The sequence below is a fragment of the Prionailurus bengalensis genome, chromosome A3, assembly GCF_016509475.1.
Source record: "Prionailurus bengalensis isolate Pbe53 chromosome A3, Fcat_Pben_1.1_paternal_pri, whole genome shotgun sequence".
NCBI classification, from domain to species: domain Eukaryota; kingdom Metazoa; phylum Chordata; class Mammalia; order Carnivora; family Felidae; genus Prionailurus; species Prionailurus bengalensis.
The window spans coordinates 21,749,222-21,768,151 of NC_057354.1; the positions used below are offsets into that span (position 1 = coordinate 21,749,222).

The following is an 18,930-nucleotide window of genomic DNA, read 5'->3' on the forward strand; positions in this document are numbered from 1 at the left end:
TGACCTTGGGCAAGCTACTTAACCTTTTGATGCTGTTTCCTCAACTGTCATACGGTGATGGCCACGCCCATGGGAGCAAATGAGATCCCTAAACCTCTGACCCAGCAAACCCACCTGAGAATCTCATGCTCACGTACGCCAGGAGACCTGGGCGAGAATGCCCATGGCAGTGTTATTGATAAGAGCACCCAGGTGGGAACACAAATTTTTGTCAACAGTAGAATGGATAAATGAGTTGTGGGATATTCATGCAGTAAGAAAAATGGACAAATTACAGACACATGCAACACACAAATGACGCTCACAGAGCAGTACATGCAAGGACAGAAATGATATGATTCCGTGCATATAGTTCTAAGTGAGAGACCAGACCCCACTGTATTGCTTACGATGACATATATATGGGCAGTAAAGCTATGAAAAGAACATGAAAAATGTGCCCAACTTAAAAGTCAGGGCGGTGGTTACTCTCTAAGAGGGAGGCAAGTGGGTATGATCAGGACCGGCTGGGCTGGGGGCTTCTGTTCTGGACTGCTGTGGTTTGGTAGGTGGTGGCTCGCCCGCGTTTGCTTTATAATGTCTTTATTGACAAAACAGCATAAACGTGTTTTATGCACTCTTCTGTATGTGCGATTGCCTCAAAATCTAAGAATAATTCAAGTGCCTGGTGACGGGACTGGAGCTGGACGAAAGCTGGCTTCCCTTGGCCCTCCCCTCGTGCCCCAGCCAGCTCACATTCTGCGCTTGGGGGACAGAGAGCGGAAGCGAGAAGTTGCTGGCCCAACCGTCCCCACCTGTGCCTCTCCTGCCGCACTGCTCCAGACACAAATGCCCCAGAAAGACACTGCCCGAGGGTTTGTTTTGTTTTTTTTAAACCGCTTTATTCAGGTTGGCTGGTTAGTCACGGATTTTGGATCATGTGTACAGGGTTACCCACACACACCCCCCGGGCAGAGCCCTCGGCCTCTCCCATATCCCAACTCCCGTCACTAAGGGGTGGCCAGAGGTTTGAGCCAGTTCCCAGGGGGTGTTGGGCCCAATAGAAATATTTACAAATCACCAGGGGGCGGGTGTCCCCCCTGATTAGGAATTGTGAGGAGGTTGGTACTGGGGGGCTTTGGGCTCCCAACAGCCCCAGGCCCTCGAGTGGGCGTGGCATGGGCCCCAGAAGGGGGCTGGGACGTTGGGAGCTGGCAGAGGGGGGCTCCTGGGAGAGCCTCGAAGACCCTCGAAGGGGTCCTGCTGGTGCAAAACTCTGCATTGGGCCACTGGGTCAGAGGGGAAAAGGCCCTCCTTCGGACTCGCCACGTAAACGGGCAGATTCCTGGTCCCCCCACCTCTGCAGAAGGTGGGACAGGGAGCTGTTTCTTAGGTATAAGGAAGCTGGACAGGAAGGACCCACCAGGAGGCAGTGAGGTGTCTCCCTCTCCTCCCAGGGCCCGAGTGACCCTATTTACAGGCCACGGGCTCAGAGCAAGGCTCTCCTGGGGGCTCTGTCGCCAGGGGAGAGGCCCTAGTTCTGCTCAGAAGATTCAAGTCCAAGTTCAGGGAGGGGTCACTGTCCACACCCCCAGGTTCAAGCGGGGGATGGTGGGGAAGGAGGGAGAATAAGGCTGGGAGGCCCTGGCTTGGGACAGGATGGGGAACAAGCAAGCAAAGCAAAACACTGGACTCCACTGAAGCTGGTGACAGAGAGGCAGCCTGGCCCTGGCCTGGTGCCCACCCCGGCGTTCGGGGCGGTCGTCCCCTTAGTGCCTGGGGCCACCTTCTCTGAGCCAGGTCACCGCAGGGGTCTGAAAAGGGAGGGTCGGGCGGGGCTTACATGCTGAGCAAGGGAGTGGTGGGCAGAGGGCCGACGTGGTGGCCACAGGCAGTCTTGGGGATGGGGAGGCGGCTGGACCCAGGCGGTCCCGTCCCCAGGGGTCCAGCAGCTCCTCATGCACTCTGTACAGCTGTAGGGGTGCGGGGTGGGTGGGCGGCCAGGTGGGCATCAGTCTAGAGGCTGCAGGCCTCCTCATCCAACGAACGCTTCCGCAGCTCCTTGCCCGGCTTTGGGGGGGGTGGGGCGGGCGCAGCGGGCGGGGCTTCGGGCAGGTGCAGGACCGAGTTCTCCCCCGGCTGCACCCGAAGGTAGGCCTTGACCTTGTGGTGCCGGGCCTTGCCGTCGCTGAAGTCGATGACACGGCACTCATAGGTGCCTTCGTCCGTGGGCTTCACCCTTGACAGACGCAGTTTGTGGGAGATGTTGCTGCCTACCACCTTGACCACCTGGGGAAGGGGACAGAGAGACCATGACCTGGCCATCAGCTGGGAAGACGGGGAGCGCTGGAACCAGGAGCACGCTTGTAGCATGGGGCCCCAGAGACACTCCCACAAGGGCAGTGGGAGAGTTAAATAGCAAAAAAGTAGAAACGACTTCAGTGTCCATCAACAGAACGAATAAGTAGGCGGTAGTCAGTTGATCTGATGGAATACCGCACAGCAGTTAAAAAGCCTGAGCTAGAGTTGGGCTCAGGCACCTTCAGGGAGGGAGAGCTCATTGCCGAGCCCCTCAGGGCCATGTCATTTCTGTAAATAAACGCATAAAAACACTCCATCCTGGCTTTGGAGACAACATGTGTGCAAGTGTGAAAGCAGACGGGAGGGGATGCAGTGGTCGTCTCTGGGCTGGAGCCCAGGGGAGGTCCGTGAACCTGGGATAGACTGCAAAGTGAAGTCTTGGCTTAGTGTGAAATGTTCTACTTCTTTAAAAAAAAAAAAAAAGGCAGGGCAGGGCGGGGCGGGGGGAGGGGTCGCCTGGGTGGCTCAGTCAGAGTTCGGCTCAGGTCATGATCGCACGGTTCACGAGTTTGAGCCCTGCGTCAGGCTCTGTGCGGACAGCCCGGAGCCTGGAGCCTTCTTCAGATTCTGTCTCCCTCTTTCTCTGCCCTTTCCCCACTAGTACTCTCTCTCTAAAAAATAAATAAAACATTAAAAAAAAAAAAAAAAGGTTGCTGATCACATATATATCAGGATACTAACTTCACTCCAGTTGTGGGGAGCAAGAGTATCTGTAATATTTGTCTTTGTACTTTGGCTCCGTGCTTATTTGATCGGGTTTAAATTAAAAAAAAATTTTTTTAATGTTTATTTATTTTTGAGACAGAGACAGAGCATGAACGGGGGAGGGTCAGAGAGAGAGGGAGACACAGAATCTAAAACAGGCTCCAGGCTCTGAGCTGTCAGCACAGAGCCCGACACGGGGCTCGAACTCACAGACCGTGAGATCAGGACCTGAGCCGAAGTCGGACGCCCAACCGACTGAGCCACCCAGGTGCCCCTAAATTTTTTTTTAATGTTTATTTTTGAGAGAGACAGAGTGCGAGTGGGGCAGGGGCAAAGAGAGAGAGACACAGAATCCAAAGCAGGCTCCAGGCTCTGGGCTGTCAGCACAGAGCCCGACGTGGGGTTTGAACCCATGGAACATGAGATCATGACCTGAGCTGACGTCGGACGCTTAACCGACTGAGCCACCCAGGCTCCCTGGGTTTAAAATGTTTTATTTTAAAATTGAAATATGGGGCACCTGGGTGGCTCAGTCGGTTAAGCGTCCCACTTCAGCTCAGGTCATGATCTCATGGTCCATGGGTTCGAACCCCGCGTCGGGCTCTGTGCTGACAGCCCAGAGCCTTGGAGCCTGCTTTGGATTCTGTGCCTCCTTCTCTGTCTGCCTCTCCCCATCTCATGCTCTGTCTCTTTGTCTCTCAGAAATGAATAAATGTGGGGCACCTGGGTGGCTCAGTTGGTTGAACATCCGACTTTGGCTCAGGTCATGCTCTCCCAGTTCAGGAGTTCAAGCCCCACATCTGAGCTTTCAGCTCAGAGCCTAGAGCCTGCTTCGGATTCTCTGTCTCCCCCTCTCTCTCTGCCCCTCTCCCACTCGTGCTCTGTCTCTCTCTCTCTCAAAATTAAATAAGCATTAAAAAAATTTAAAAAAAAAAAAGAAATGAGTAAATGTTAAAAAAAATAATAAAATAAAATAAAATTGAAATATAACTTGTATGCGGTAAAGTGCATACAGTTTGATGAAATTGAACTCATGTATGCCTGTGTGGCCACCACCCAGAGCGAGGCATGGGACACTTATAACCCTCTAGGGCACACCCTTTTGGTCCTTCCTCATCAATACTCACCCCCACCTACTCTGACTTTTGTCGCTATTGATTAGTTTGGTCTGTCCTTGATCTCTTTTCGTGTGTGGCTTCTTCCACACAAGAGAGTGTCAGTGAAGACTGCTTCATGTTGTTGCAAGACTCAGTTTGTCCTTTTGCATCGCTGAGTAGTATTCCATCACAGGACCACACCACAATTGGTTTATCCAGCCACCAGTTGACGGACAGGTGGGGAGTTTCCAGATTAGGGCTCTTATGAATAAACCCGCAGCGAATATAGAGCTACTAAGAATTTTTGCCAACGAGAAGAGAAAAGGTTGTCACTGGGGAAGCTGGGTGAAAGGCAAGCGGACTCTCTGATCTATTACTGCCCCTTTCTGTGAATCCACAGTTCACCATAAGAAGTTAAAAAGGGTAGGGGGAAGGGCGCCTGGGTGGCGCAGTCGGTTAAGCGTCCGACTTCAGCTCAGGTCACGATCTCGCGGTCCGTGAGTTCGAGCCCCGCGTCAGGCTCTGGGCTGATGGCTCAGAGCCTGGAGCCTGTTTCCGATTCTGTGTCTCCCTCTCTCTCTGCCCCTCCCCCGTTCATGCTCTGTCTCTCTCTGTCCCAAAAATAAATAAACGTTGAAAAAAATATATATGTATATATAAAAAAAAGGGTAGAGGGAGCTGGGCCTGGAGAGGACAGGTGGGAGGGGCTCCCATCCTTCCCGGGCCCCTTCTTACTTGCCTGCCCTGCCCCGTGCAGCCCCCACCCTGTCTAGACAGAATGGGGGAGAGCGGTCCCCGGCCCCTTCTCGCTGACCTCACCACCTGCTGGCATCTGTACAGGCTCGCCAGGCCAGGCGGGAGCTGAGCGGGCTTCAGACCTGCAGCCCCAGCCCTGAGCCCTACTGGTCCCTCTCCCCTGGGGTGGGGACCAGCGGGTGGGGGGGGATGCGGAAAACCAGCTGTTATGTTCTTGTCAAGCCCCAGCTCGTGGAGCGGGGAGGCCCCCGCCGGCCGCCCTTGCAGTGAGGAGGCCAGGACGCAAAGGAGGGCCCTCTCCGCAGGGGCGCGTTCACTGCAGACGTGCCTGGGCCTGTGCTGGGCACACGCACGTGTGGCCTACACTCATCCCACTGACCTGCTCGGGCCCCTGGGCCCCCTTCGTCTCCTCCAAACGCCAAGCTGTCTCTCTGACATCACGGCCTTTGCACATGCTGGTCTCTCTGCCTGGATGCTGTTCCCCCACCTCTCTTCACCTGCTTGACCCCCGTTCATTTTCAACAGCACCTCCTCCAGGACGCCCTCGATCACAACCCCCCGTTTATTTCCTTCACAGCAGTTATTACAGTTTGAGAACCATTTATTTGTTGACTTGATTTTGGTTTCTTTCCCTGGCCAAACGAAAAACACCATGAAGACAGGGATGATACTTATTTCGTTCATCTTAGTGACCATCCAGGGCCTCGTCCTCTGTAAGCAACAACCGACATTTGTTGAATGAGTCGACTCAGGCTAGGTCCTTCTTTCTTCAAGGGAAGTGGTACCCAGATATCATGCTTTCTAATTTGAGGTCACGTTACACATGACTATACCCACGCCTTCCGGCTGGCTGGCCGTCACCCCCACAAAGCAGGAAAAATGGGCTTCTGGGAGAGTGGGAGGCACGAGATGGGACACAGGCAGGACTCCCAGTGGCGAGACGGTGAGGCTCTCCCAGGCACCCCTCTTGGTGTGGGGCTGAGGACCAGCCTCCCCTGCCCAGCTCCAGGCTGGGCCCAGCTGGAGGCCACCGGCCCTGCTGATTCCATCACCTCTGACCAAGGGCACAGGGAGGCCCTGTGGCCCTGCCATGCTCTCAGGCGAGTTAGGAGATGCTGTTGCAAATGCGCAGCGGGGAGCGAATTACCTCAACATCTGTTTCCCTCACGGATATTAATTATCCTTCATTTGTCAACCCTACAAGGCGCTAATGGAGTAATAATGCGAAGCACTGGGAGCAGCCGCTCCTAGGGAGGGAGCACCAGCCGCAGCCCACCCCTCCCGCCCCCAGACGCGAGGCGAGGCCTGGACCAGCCCTCCCCAGGCAGTCTGCTCTGCGCCCGCCCCCCCAACCCTGTCGCCCCTTCTGCCAGCAGAACAGAGGCCTCTCAGAGAGGAGGAGGGAGTCCGGGAGCACTGCCAGGGTGCTGGGAGGCCGGGTCTGACCCCAGCAAGCCACCAGCACCCAGGCTCTTGGGCTGGATTCATCGTGCCTTTGGTGGACATTTGGCAAGAACGCACTCTGAGCTGGGTGCTGGGGTCACAGCTGGGAAGCAGCCAGACCCCAGCAATGCTGCACGGGCTCCCCGAGAGCCCAGACCCCACACCGAACCCCGCACCTCAGGAAGAGTGCCACATGAGACACGGCTCTCTCCGGCCCTGGTGTCTACCCTTTTAAGCACCATCTGGAGAAGGCAAATAATAAAAACCATAACAGCAGTAAGAGTAGGGCTCGCAGCCAGTGTTTACAGAGCACTTGATCACTATGAGGCGATGTGCTAAAAGCTTCATGCATCATTTTTGAGCCTCGCGATAACCCCGTGAGGTAGGCCCTGCCAGGATACCCATTGCATGGGTCAGGAAACTGAGGCTCAGAGAGGTAAGGTGATTTGCCCAAGGCCATCCAGCTGGTGACAGAGACCAGGCCTTAACCACATCTCTGGTGAGCCTCCCGTGACCAGTACACCACAGGTCTACCTTTTCACCCTTTCCTACCTCCTTCCCTAGGTCCCCAGCCTTCCTTGTCTTGAGGGAGCCCGGCCCATCCTCAGAGGTATATCTTATGGGAGGGGGTCCACCATCCTGCTCCAGCTTCTTGGGGGCGGAGGAAGTAGCCTGTTGGATTTCCTCATTCACAAACTGGGCAGAAAACCCTATGGCTCAGCCCTCCAGCGACACTGGAGAGGCCAGGAGGAGAGGAGACCCCCGCACGGCAGCCTGGCTGTAAATCATAATCACCTCAGCACAAGCATCGACAGGCCTTAGCAGTGCAATTAAGCACCTAATTATGCTGAAAGAGACAAGGCGAGTCCATGCCATGACCAGGCTCAGCCTCCTCCCTGCTCACCCATGGCCCAGGCCTTTCTGGGCCTGGCAGGGGCACCCCTGGGCCCTCAGGGCTGGGATCTTTCTCCAGAGCCACACCGGGAAGAATGAAAGGTGCTGATATGTGTCCATGGTGCCAGACCTCTCCTACCTGCAGCCTCCTGGCTGAGCCTGAGAGTGACAGGGTGGCCCCGGGAAGGTGCTGGGGTGGGGATGGGGCGTCAGATGGTCCCTACCCCACGCCAGGGCCTGCTCTGAGCTCTGCCACTCCCGTGCCGCTTTCATCAGCCCCTTGGCTTGTTCAGAATCCAACCCGGTCTCTCCGAATCTCGACCCCAGAAGGCCTCACCTGCTCCCGCCAGACCCTCCCACGTCATCACTGCCTTTGCTCCTTCTGCACTCTGGCACAGTCAATCCCAGAATCCCACCGACCTTCGCTCTGAACATCACTGGGCCCCTCCCCTTCTCTCCAGAGTCCAGCCCCCTTGCACTGGCCAGGGTCCCAGCTTCTCTCACCTGGTCATCATCCCAGCCTCCTCCCAGGTCTCCCCGAAGCCACTGTGGCCCCTCCTAATCTGTTCTCCATGACAGCCAGACAGATCTTTACACAATGTCCCCAACTCAGGGCCCTTCCATCCATGGCTCCTGGCAGTACTTGCCCAGGCCCCTTGGGGTCTCATCCCCACCTGCCCCTTGGCCACACCAGCCGCCTGCAGTCCTCCAACCTACACACCCAGCCAAGATCCCCGCTCCTAGTCATCAACACCTCTATACTTCAGTGCTTACTTCAAATAGCACCCCCTCCAGGAAGCCCTCCAGAACCTCCAGACTAGGCCAAGTCCTCTGTTACTGGCTCAGACCCCTCCCAGGCAGCTGTCCTCATTTTGATGGTCACAGTTGTAATTTTATTTTTCTCACGTGTGATGATTGGATTCACATCCATCTCCCACACTGGCCTGGGAGCACCCGAGGACAGGGATTGGGTGTGTGTGACCGTGCATCTTCGAGGCCCCCACCGCTCTACGGATGTTTCGGGCACTCCTGAGATGAATGGAGTGATTCTGGCTCCACGTGAATCTGGCCTCCCTGGAGGACCTCAGGACTTAATGCCCTTATGTATATTGTGGATCACTGCAGGGATTTAAGATAGAAACGTCTACGGCAGAAAATAAAAATCGCAGTCAACCACGAGCCACCACTTGGCCTGTTAATTCTTTGGGAAGGAGGCAGACGTCGTGCACTGCTCCAGCTGTTCCAGCCCTCCACCGGAAACACCCAGTGTCCACATGTGCACCACACCTGTGGAGCAGCTGGGTGGCTTTCGCAGGGGCTTGGCCCACCCGGCCGCTTGGTCTGACAAAGGCCACTGTCTTTCAACGCTTCATGGAGATTTCATGGAGACCCCAGAGACAGGCTGCAGTGGCTTCCTGAGGCCTCTTCAGGGCTGTCCCCTTTGAGTTAGGTCAAAAGAAAAACTTGCAGAACTTGAAAACCACCAATAAGAAAAAGAATTTGCCTGAGCCACAGAAATGAGGCCCTGAAGGTAAAACCCCCAGCATATGCAAGCTACCAAGGGAGATGTGTTTAGGCCAGGGGTCCTTCCCCAGGTCCCAAGTGAAATGAGATCATTGCTGGAAAGCAAAGCGCTCATCATGGTTCCTGGCATATGGCAGGCACTCTCTAAATGTTAGCTGCTTTATTATTATTACTGTTGTCTCACAGAGGCCTGTCCTCCTACATAACTGGCCTCCCTCCAAGATTCTCAGCTCTTTCGTCACCTCACCTGTCTCCTGCACGGGAGCTGGGCCCCCTTTCATGCTCCAGCCACCCCCCTGCATGCTGGGAATAGGGGTCTTATGACCACAAATTCATGGGCAGTTTTTAATCTAGCAAACCACACTCATTCACACAGCCAATCTCTAGGACTTCATACTATACAAAGTGTTTGGGCTCAGGGATGCCAGGTGTGGGCCCCACTGCGTCCTCAGCACAGTCGATCCTGAACCTTCCCGGGGTTACCATGGCAGCCCCAACAGGTCACCGAGCCCTCCGGCACCAGGCCCCTGGAAGCTGATGCCACTTCCTGCCCCAGAGCCCGAGACCCCACGGTGCCCACGCTGCCCAGCCAGCGCGTGATGCTATTTAGCTCCCACAGTGTTTTTCAAATTAGGTCCCCAAAGTTAAAAATCAGGAGCTGCCCCAGTTGGTTGAGTGCCTGACTTCGGCTCAGGTCATGACCTCCCAGTTTGTGAGTTCGAGCCCCGCGTCGGGCTCCGTGCTGACAGCTCGGAGCCTGGAGCCTGCTTCGGATTCTGTGTCTCCCTCTCTCTCTCTGCCCCTCCCCAGCTTGTGTTCTCTCTCTCTTTCTCTCAAAAATAAATAAACTTAAAAAAAAATAAAAAATAAAAACCAATTAACTTTTTAAAAAATCAGGAACTGCCCATCACAATCAGGACTTTTAGAAGGCACGGGGCTACCGGGCCGAGTTCCTGCCTGGCTCATTTGGCTGGTCCAGATACAGGGCCTGGGTTCTAGGCCCCGTGGCCCCACAGGAGCCACTCTGTGCCTTCATGTCACCTGTACATGTACAGGCAGGGATGCACATCATACTGGCCTGTCCGTGCACCAAAATCTGTGTCTGGGTTTATACCACCGTTGGCCTGGGTGTGTGTTTGTATATACCATTCAGTTATTTATTGGGCACCTACTATGTACCAGGCACTGTACTAGGCTCTGGGAATGTAACAAGTTCATCAGGCAGGCACAGTCCCAGCCCCGGGTGTTGGGGGGACAGCTATGAAACAAATACACACATGGGTGATTGCAGATGGAAATGTGGCCAGCAGGGAAAAGGGGTGCCAGCTGAGCCACAGGGTCAAGGGAGGCATCCTGAGCTGAGCTCTGAAGGAAGAGAGAGGCGTTTTCTGGGCAGAGGAACCGGCCCATGCAAAAGCCAGGAGGTGGGAAGAAACGGGAAGGCAGAAAAGCAGCCAGAGTTGGGAGGGGCAGGGGAGCCAGGTCAAGCAAGATGAGACAGCACAGGGGGTGAGAAGAGTGAGTCGAGCGGAGCCTTGAAGGCCATGGAGACAAGTCTGAGCCTCCTGGACTGCGGGGAACTAGGATGTGCATCTGTTCACAGGTGTAGGCTAACTCCGTGCCTGTGTATTTAGGAACTGTCGTGTGCGAGACGCTGTCTGTACAAGGAGGTAGTCTATGCCTCTCTGTGAGGTTCCTAACCAGACCCCCGGAGCCCCAGCTGGAACAGGAATCACAGGGGCTGGGGGTGGGGAGTGATTGCACAATCACGCTGAGCACATTTATTTTATGTAACTAATTAGCAGCTTCGCATTCCCCTCACGTGGGGCCTAGCAGCTACGAATTCTAATCCCCTAAGTCAATTAGATTATTCTTCCCTTTGCCTGAGACACTCCTTAAACCCCAAAATCACAACAGAAAGAGTTGCAGGTATATTAACATATACACAGGTCTCCACCTGCCCAGGCTTCCCTGGTGGGTGTCTGGGCAAGAAATGGGGCATTGCCTGTGGAGAGGGTGGGGGGCACGGGTGGAGGGGGGAGCTGGAGCTGTCCTAACCTGGAAGCGGCTTGAATTTCCAGACCCCAGCTGTGAAGGGCCCCGGGCAGACCGTGCAAATGTTGCTTTAAAGGCCCGTGTTCTCTCACATGCCCACCTCTTGTCAGAGTGGCTGCGGGACCCTCCTCCCTGGCCTCCCTGCCTCTGCTCTGCCATCTCCAATGTCCAGCATGGCACCCCCATGCCTGCTGGTGCCCACTCTTTACACTGTGACCTCTGCTGTGGGACAAGGCTCCTCAGCACATCTCTGTCTCATTGACCTTGGGATACAGAGCTCCCCCACAAACTCTTGAAAAGTGGTGTTAGAATCAACAGAAAAGAGTGAATTTGGAGGTCACTCCCCCCCCCCCGCCCACATACACACTATATCCTTGTGGGCACCTACATTTCTAATGTTTCTAGTGGATTTACTAGCACTGATAAAATGAGTCCATGCGTAAGAAGGCATGGCCAGTCTTGAAATCTTTTGGCTGTACTTCCCCCTGCCCCACCTCACCCCTGGGAACCAGGCTGACCCAAGTGACCATGACATGCCATCACAGACGGTCACGATGGGCTGAAAAAAGCCAGCTTAGTCTCATTAGACCCTGTTGGTTCCCCAAATAAAAAATGCTGCTGAGACAGACACGAAGTATCCAGGATGCACACAGCCTTGGCCCCGACAGGAGAGAATGCATCTTCTCTCCCCCTGTCATTTTTTGTGCCTGTCATTCAACGAACTTGAAAGATCTGCGTCTTTTGAAAAACAGAACGAGGCCATTTTTTCCCCCTTTCTTTTTTTTCTTCTCCTCCATCTTCAAGCCCAAGCTCCCAGCTGAACTGGACCCTTTCTTTCTTTCTTTCTTTCTTTCTTTCTTTCTTTCTTTCTTTCTTTCTTTCTTTTTTTTAAATTACAGCTGTGTCCTCCATTAGAGCCCTTGCAAGAAGTCATTACCAAAACTCACACTTATTTTGGTGGCGTCCTTCCCTGTGTCTTCCTGCTGAGATGCTTTTAGCTGTGGGGAGGGAGCGGGAGGGGCGGAGAGAGCAGAGACAAGGCATTAGCATCATGGGGCAAGAGCAGGGGACAATAGCTAAGATTGTACCTACAGGGCAAGTGACACTCTAGGCTCTGGAGCGGGCATCCCTCAGCTCTGTGCTGCCTCGGGGTGGGGGTGAGTCAGAGCCAAGGAAGATAAAGAGGGGGTCTGTTAAACCGTGCTGTGCATTTAGATATGTGGGGATTTGGGGACCTGAGGGGTGGGTCAGCCTGCCTGGTATGGTCTGTTGGAATATCTGTCTCTCCACTTGTGTCTCTGTCTGTGGATGTGTTGGCATTTTCAGGTGTATCACACCCCGGGTCGTGTGTTTGTGGCAGATCCTGTCAGAGTCCTGCCCACATGCTATTCCCTGCAGGCTGACCCCAGATGCTTCCAATCGCAAATACCTGCAAATCTGTGGCCAGGAGCTTCCTCTGACCCCCACCCCCACCCCCACCCCACCCCTGCACCGAGACCTCTGAGCCCTGTGAGGCAGGCTGGAAGTGTTGAAGAGTTGACACAGAGTTCAATACGTATTTGTGAACATGTTAGAGGCGCGAACACGCGAGAATGTGCGCGCACGCCCGTGTGTGCGCATGCAGGTCCGTAAACGTTTACGTGTTCGTATGTCGAATGGGTGGGCAGATAGGCACGTGTTGTATGTTATTTGCCTTGACCCAGCCGGAAGAATGGAAGCGTCTTAGGTTGGGTTCCCCCAGAAGCAGACCTTGAGACAAAGATTCAAGGGCAGTAAGCCCACCTGGGAGGGGATCCCGGGGAACCTGGATCGGTAGGGGAGTGGGTGGGTGAGACCACAAAGGGGAGGAAGTCAGTGGTGCGCCCCCGGCACCCCTGTGGGCAGCCGGAACCCACTCTCGCTGGGCACCTCAGGGACAGAACGCAGGGCTCTGCGGTTACCCCAGCTGCTGGCCAGGTTGCTGAGGGATGCGTCCTCCGGCTCCGTCAGTCATCGCTGGACTGCCTCGCTGGCCAGCAGGCTCTGTCGCCCAGAGAAAGCTCTCAGGCAGAGTTGGCGGGCTGGTGGCAGGTGCGTGCAAGGGCACCCACAGCGTCTGCTCCGGTGAGTGCGTGCGCGGGGACCGGGTTGCCCGCCTTGCCCTGTAACCTCTGGCCTCAGTTTCCCCGCCTGTACACTGAAGGGAGGGGCCCTGCTCTTTGGAGGGGCCTTCTTGCGGCGGCCTTCCCCCGTGCTCAGCCTCGGTCTGCCTCCTGCTCTACCCCCCGGGGCCAGGGTTCGCCCAGCCTAGCTCAGGTGTCACCCCAGGGGCGGTACCTGGTTCGAGGCCCACGCCTGCTTGTCGGTCCAGTCCCTGTGGCTCCGCACGTACCACCACTGGATCTCCAGCGAGTAGGAGGGGGAGCCACTGCCGCGGAAGGAGCAGGCCATCTCCACGTCCTCGCCCGTCCGTGCAGTCATGTCGTGCGGCGTCTCTGTGAACAGGGCTGTGTGGAGAAAGTGGGGAGGGGTGGCTGGGGCTCTGGAAAGAGCAGGGCCAGCGAGCACAGGGCTGGTGGGTCAGGGAGAGGTGGCAAGACTGGGAGCAGACGGGCGGCGAGCTCGAGCGGCCTGGCTTCACGTGGGGCCCCTGGAGGAGCTCAGTGAGGCTGGGCAAGGGGTGTGCAACAGCAGCTGGCAGGACGCGGGGATGAAGGGGCTGGTCCAGGGCCCCGAATGCCCCACACCGGCTGGGTCTCTATCCCGGAGTCCGTGGAGGTCACGGGACGCCCACCCAGGTGAGGGATCAGAGAAGGGCCGGGTTAGAAGACATGAGCAAGGAGGCCTGGGAGGCAGCTGCCATTTTTGTTAATTCTTCCAGAGTTTTCTAGTCACCCCCGCCAGTCTCCCTCCCGGGTTATTCGCAACCCCAGCACCACGGGCTTGTAAAACCAAGTCAGACCTAGCCAAACCCCTGCTTAGAACCGACCTGGCTCCCCACCGCACTAAGATAGAAACCACCAGGGTGGGGTTTAGGGCTCGCCCCCCCCCCCGGTCTCCTCTCTGTCCTCTGAGCGTGCCTCACTCTCCCTTCACTTTTGCCCTGACTGTACCCAATGCCTGGAATGCTCTATCCTTGGTCTCTCTGCCCAACTGGCTCCTTCAAGTCGCTCAAAGCTCAAACTTGGTCCCTTCAGAGCGGCCTTCCTTGACCACCCGGGGTAGGATCCCACCTCACCCCAACCTCCTGCCCACGCGGTCACAGTCACATATGTGTCCACAGCAGGCACTGCGTGCCGAGCTCCTGGAGAACAGGGATGTGGAGCCCCCACCGGTTACGCCGCTCCCAGCACCTAGCGGGCGCTCTGCGCGTCCTGAATGGGTTGGACATTTTGCATCCTCTGACGGCCCCCAGGGTGCGGTGGGAGCCGCACCTGCCTCCTGTCCCTCCCAAGGCCCAGCTCCCCGTGAAAATCCCAGGGCAGGCAGCTCTCCTGACCCAGCAGGAGCCCTGCCCCCCCCCCCCGCCACCCCCACCACGCCGCGAGGTAAACGAGAAAACAAATGCCCATTTAATGTGGCCCGTGCCCCTCCCCACCATATGTTCTGTCTCTCCTCTCTCCAAACGAATATTGTCCTGAGATGTAATTAGGATTCTTTCCTCTTCTCAGGAGAGATCATCTCGCCCTGGAAAGACGCCTGGCAACAAGCAGGTCACCCGGGGAATGTGTGTCCGTCAGTCCTCCCACCTGGTGCCCACCTGGCTGCTGCAGCCTGCCGGGTACGCCCCTCCCCGGAGGCGATGTGCCACCACCCAGTGGTCCCTCCTGTATGTCCCCTTCCCTGTGCGGCTTGGGGCAGGAGGAAGAGGGCGCCCTGGGCTGGGAGGTGGGGGTCCTGCTCGGGGTCACGTGCCTCCTGCCCCTCCCTCCCCAAGATGCCAAGGGCTTTGGGAGCATCAGGACTGACAAACACCTCCGCCAGGAAGCCCCTGCCTTGTCTGCCCTCCACGCAGGGTGTCCATGTGGAGCTTGACTCCAGGACCTGGGCTCAGATAAAGTCTTCAAGGTCCCTGATCCCCAAGGTCAAAGGTTTGTGAGATGCTTCCTGGAGGTTTCCCACATTCTATGAAGTTTGGGAGGGACTGGCCGCTGTTCCATAAACAAAGCCTGTTTAATAAGAATGAGTGTTCGGGGAGGCGCCTGGGTGGCTCACTCGGTTAAGCGTCTGACTCTTGATTTTGTCTCAGGTCTTGAGCTCCCGGTTCGTGGGTTCGAGCCCCGCGGGAGGCTCTGCGCTGTCAGCTCAGAGCCTGGAGCCCCACTTCAGATTCTGCGTCTCCCTCTCTTTCTCTGCCCCTCCCTGCTTGTGCTCTCTCAAAAATAAACATTAAAAAAAATTTTTTTAAATAAACTTAAAAAATATATATATGAAAAAAAAAAGGAGTATTTCAATTACTGTGCACGTGCCCAGTGAGGTGTGAGGTGTCTTCACGTGCATTGGGACTGTCCTTATTCCCACGGGGCAGGAGGCAAAACCAGGCTCGGCCCCTGTGGCCACCCCATCCTCCCCGACAATTATTTTCAACTTGTCAGCCACGGTTATCTTGGCAAAACACAGACCGATCCCGGTTCGTTCTTTCCTCAAAACTTTTCCACGGTGTCTCCTCACTGAGGGCAAGAGCCGCAGCCTTTACCGTGAAAGACCAGGCCTTCCGTGTTTGGGCCCGTCCCCTCGGGTGCCAGCTTCTGCTTGGCCCCTGCTCATTCTGTTCCTGGCACAATGGCCTCCTTGCTGTTCTCTGAACATTCCAGTTGAGATCCTACCTCAGGACCTTTGCATTTGGTATTCCCTCTGCCTGTAGACTCCCACAGAGCTCCCAAGCTCCTCTGCTCCAGGACTCTGCTCTCCTCAACCCTGACCACCTCATTTAAATTGCGTCTCCCGCCCCAACCCGGCGCTTCGAATCACTCCTCAGACTTTCCGCAGTGAAGAAAATGTGCTATAGCTGAGCTAACCCAGAAACCACCAGCACTTGAAATGTGGCTAGTGCGAACGAGGAACTGAATTTTACATTTTATTTCATTTTAACTCATTTAAATTTAAACGTAAATAGCCACTTGTAGGTAATGGCTACTGTATTGGACAGCCCAGCTAATAAACTTATTTTATGTTTATTGTCTGCTTTCCCTGGCGGTGAGCACTGTGCCTGTCTCGTCCACGGATATATGGAGTCCCAGCTCCTAGAACAGTGCCCGGCACATAGTAGGTGCTCAATAAATACTTTTTAAAAAATGCTTATTTAGGGGTGCCTGGGTGGCTCAGTCGGTTAAGCGGCCGACTTCGGCTCAGGTCATGATTTCGTGGTCTGTGAGTTCGAGCCCCGCGTTGGGCTCTGTGCGGACAGCTCAGAGCCTGGAGCCTGCTTCAGATTCTGTGTCTCCCTCTCTCTGCCCCTCCCCCGTTCATGCTCTGTCTCTCTCTGTCTCAAAAATAAATAAACGTTAAAAAAATATTAAAAATGCTTATTTATTTTTTGGATGGGGGGAGGGGCAGAGAGAGAGAGACACACACACACAGAATCCAAGGCATGCTCCAGGCTCTGAGCTGTCCGCACAGAGCCTGATGTAGGGCTCGAACCCATGAACCACGAGATCATGACCTGAGCTGAAGTCGGATGCCTGACTGAGCCACTCAGGTGCCCCTCAGTACATACTTCTTGAGTGAATGAAAGACCGGGTAATGGCGGAGCCAAGTGGTCCCCATCCTGAGAATCCTGGGCCAGGCCCAGCCTCCTCACCTCCCCTGATGACAACCTGCCAGCTCAAGCCGGATTGAAGGGGCCATCGTGGTGGCCCTGAGCCGTGAGGAGGGGCTGAGACGTAACCTCGGGGAGCCCCTGGCCCCTTGTCCTGGGACAGCTGGAGTTTGCCTTGACCCACACCCAGTATTCTTTGCAAGCTGGGAAGGAGGAGGGGTGGATCCAAAGCAGCCAGCAGTGGGACCCGGCTGCCTAAGAGACAGTGAGAGGACACAGCTGTGACCTCCTGCAGGTGCCACTGCTGAGCCACAGGAAGCAGACGTACTGGCCCCTTTCCCTCCTGCACATGGGGAAAGGGGGTCCACAGCTGCTAGGATCACAGACTAGGAAGGGCAGAGCCAGCCTCGAACCCCGGCCTGTGGGACTCCGCCACCACGCTTCTAATCCGCCTAGACGTGCGTGAGCGCAGGAAGCATGTCTGGCCGGCGGAGGAGAGATGGTTCGTGGGGGTCTCATTGGCAGGAAGGGCGGAGATGGGCTCTCCTTGGGCGGGGACTCCATGGGGGGGCAGACCTCCATCCACGATCGCTCAGCCTCCCCTGCCCACAGGCCCCGCCCACCCCCCACCCCCCCCATCCCCCCATCCCCCCATACTGACTGAAAGCCTAATCCCAGCCCACCAGCTCTTTGTACTGATCCAGGAAGCAAGGCTCAGAGAGAGTGGTGTCTGGCCTGGGGTTACACAGCAGCCAGGGGACAGGAAGGTCAGGCCTTGAGTCCTTGACCAGGCCCCCTCACCCCCAGTCTTGGGGGAAGACCCCGCCGCGCGGCCACCAGTCCCCTCCGCCATCCCAGTAATGGTCCTCTAGAGGGCGCTGTCCAGCAGAAACAGCGCATGCCCTGGTGCTGAGACAGGTACAGAATTTTTAATTTTCTAGGAGCCACATTTGAAAAGTTAAAAAAAAAATTTTTTTTTGAGCAGATGAAATTAATTTTAATCATGTATTTTATTTAACCCAAGATAGGAAAAAAGTTATTTCAACATGTCATAGAAATTATTAATCTTTTACATTCCTTCTTGTGCTAAGTCTTGGCAATCCAGCATGTACTTTACACGATTACAATACATCTCAATTTAGACGAGCCACATTCCCGGTGCTCAGCTGTCACGTGTGTGGGATGTCCTGGCAGGTGGCCACCCAGTGGAGCCTGGATTGGAACCCAGGCCTGATTTCCAAGGCCATGTTCTTCCCAGAGTATGGAAATTCTCTTTGGTTGCATGCAGAGGTCTTTCTTAAAAAGTAACAGTCTGGGGGCACCTGGGTGGCTCAGTCCGTTAAGCATCTGACTCTTGATTTCGGCTCAGGTCATGATCTCACGACTCATGAGGCAGAGCCCCACGTTGGGCTTTAAACTGACAGTGCGGAGCCTGCTTGGGATTCTCTCTCTCCCTCTCTCTCTGCCCCTCCCCTGCTTGTTCTCTCTCTCTCAAAAAAAAATCATAATCAATTAAACTTAAAAAAAAAAAAAGTAGTCTACAATGGGTTCTGCGGGACAGGCTGGGGAGGCATTTCAGCCAGCCTGAGGCAATCAGGGCAATCTTCCCAGAGGAGGTGTTATGCTCCCTACCCACCCCCCACCCTCCGCATCCACAGGTGGGGCAGGTGGTCCTGAGCCAGGAGTGGGGATGGGCTTTGGGTGGAAGGACGGATAGAAATCTGGCTCCCAGAACTCATAGAACCAGGTGAGTCATCTGTGGGTGCAGCCACCACCTCCTCCCCCATAGTGACTCTGGTCCCAGGGTCTCTCTGACCCCTCAGTCCCTTCCAGGACCTGCCTTCTGGTTTGGCTCCAACCTCAGTGGTGAAGGGGGCAATGTGTCTGCAAGACAAGTGGGGAAACCAAGGTTCTGAGCATTTGAGGGCATAATCTGAGTCTCCCTGGTCACGGGCAGCAACACGAAGGTCTGTCCCCAGACCTGCCCCAAGGAGCCCCTGAAGGAGAAGCAACGTGCAGGTGGGTGTCCGGAATGCGGAACTGGAACCAGGGATGGAGAACTGAGCCTGTTTCTGCCAACAGACTGGCTGTGGGACCTGGGGAACATCTCTCCCCTTCTCCGAGCCTCGGTTTGCTCCTTTGTGCCACGGGGGTCAGTCCTGGGGTCTGAGAACCCCACCAGCTCAGACAATCTGAGGGAGAAGGTGCCCTGGGCATTGGGAAGGGGAGGGGTCACTTCCACTTGGGGGAGGAGGCACGTGGCAGCCAGGCCGGAAGATGGGTGGATCCTGACAAGCAGAGGCCGGGGGTGGGGGGCGGGGCGGGGAAAGGAATGGCGTGGGCCAAGGCAAGGAAGAGAGAAAGAAATCCAGGGAGCTT

General features: G+C 55.7%; 1 protein-coding gene across 3 annotated transcripts in view; it reads right to left on the reverse strand.

Moving 5' to 3' along the window:
- Window positions 1–859: 859 nt before the first annotated feature.
- The window catches only part of VSTM2L (V-set and transmembrane domain containing 2 like), a 37,238-nt gene continuing 19,167 nt past the window's right edge, over window positions 860–18,930 (reverse strand). For 2 of the 3 annotated variants that reach the window (XM_043602401.1, XM_043602400.1), the window contains 3 exons: window positions 13,131–13,300; window positions 11,762–11,812; window positions 860–2,268 (listed from right to left, as the gene is read on the reverse strand). In XM_043602401.1, the coding sequence (XP_043458336.1) occupies window positions 1,996–2,268; window positions 11,762–11,812; window positions 13,131–13,300 (494 nt within the window). In that variant the 3' untranslated portion in view covers window positions 860–1,995. The other variant, XM_043602402.1, reaches the window with a different exon arrangement.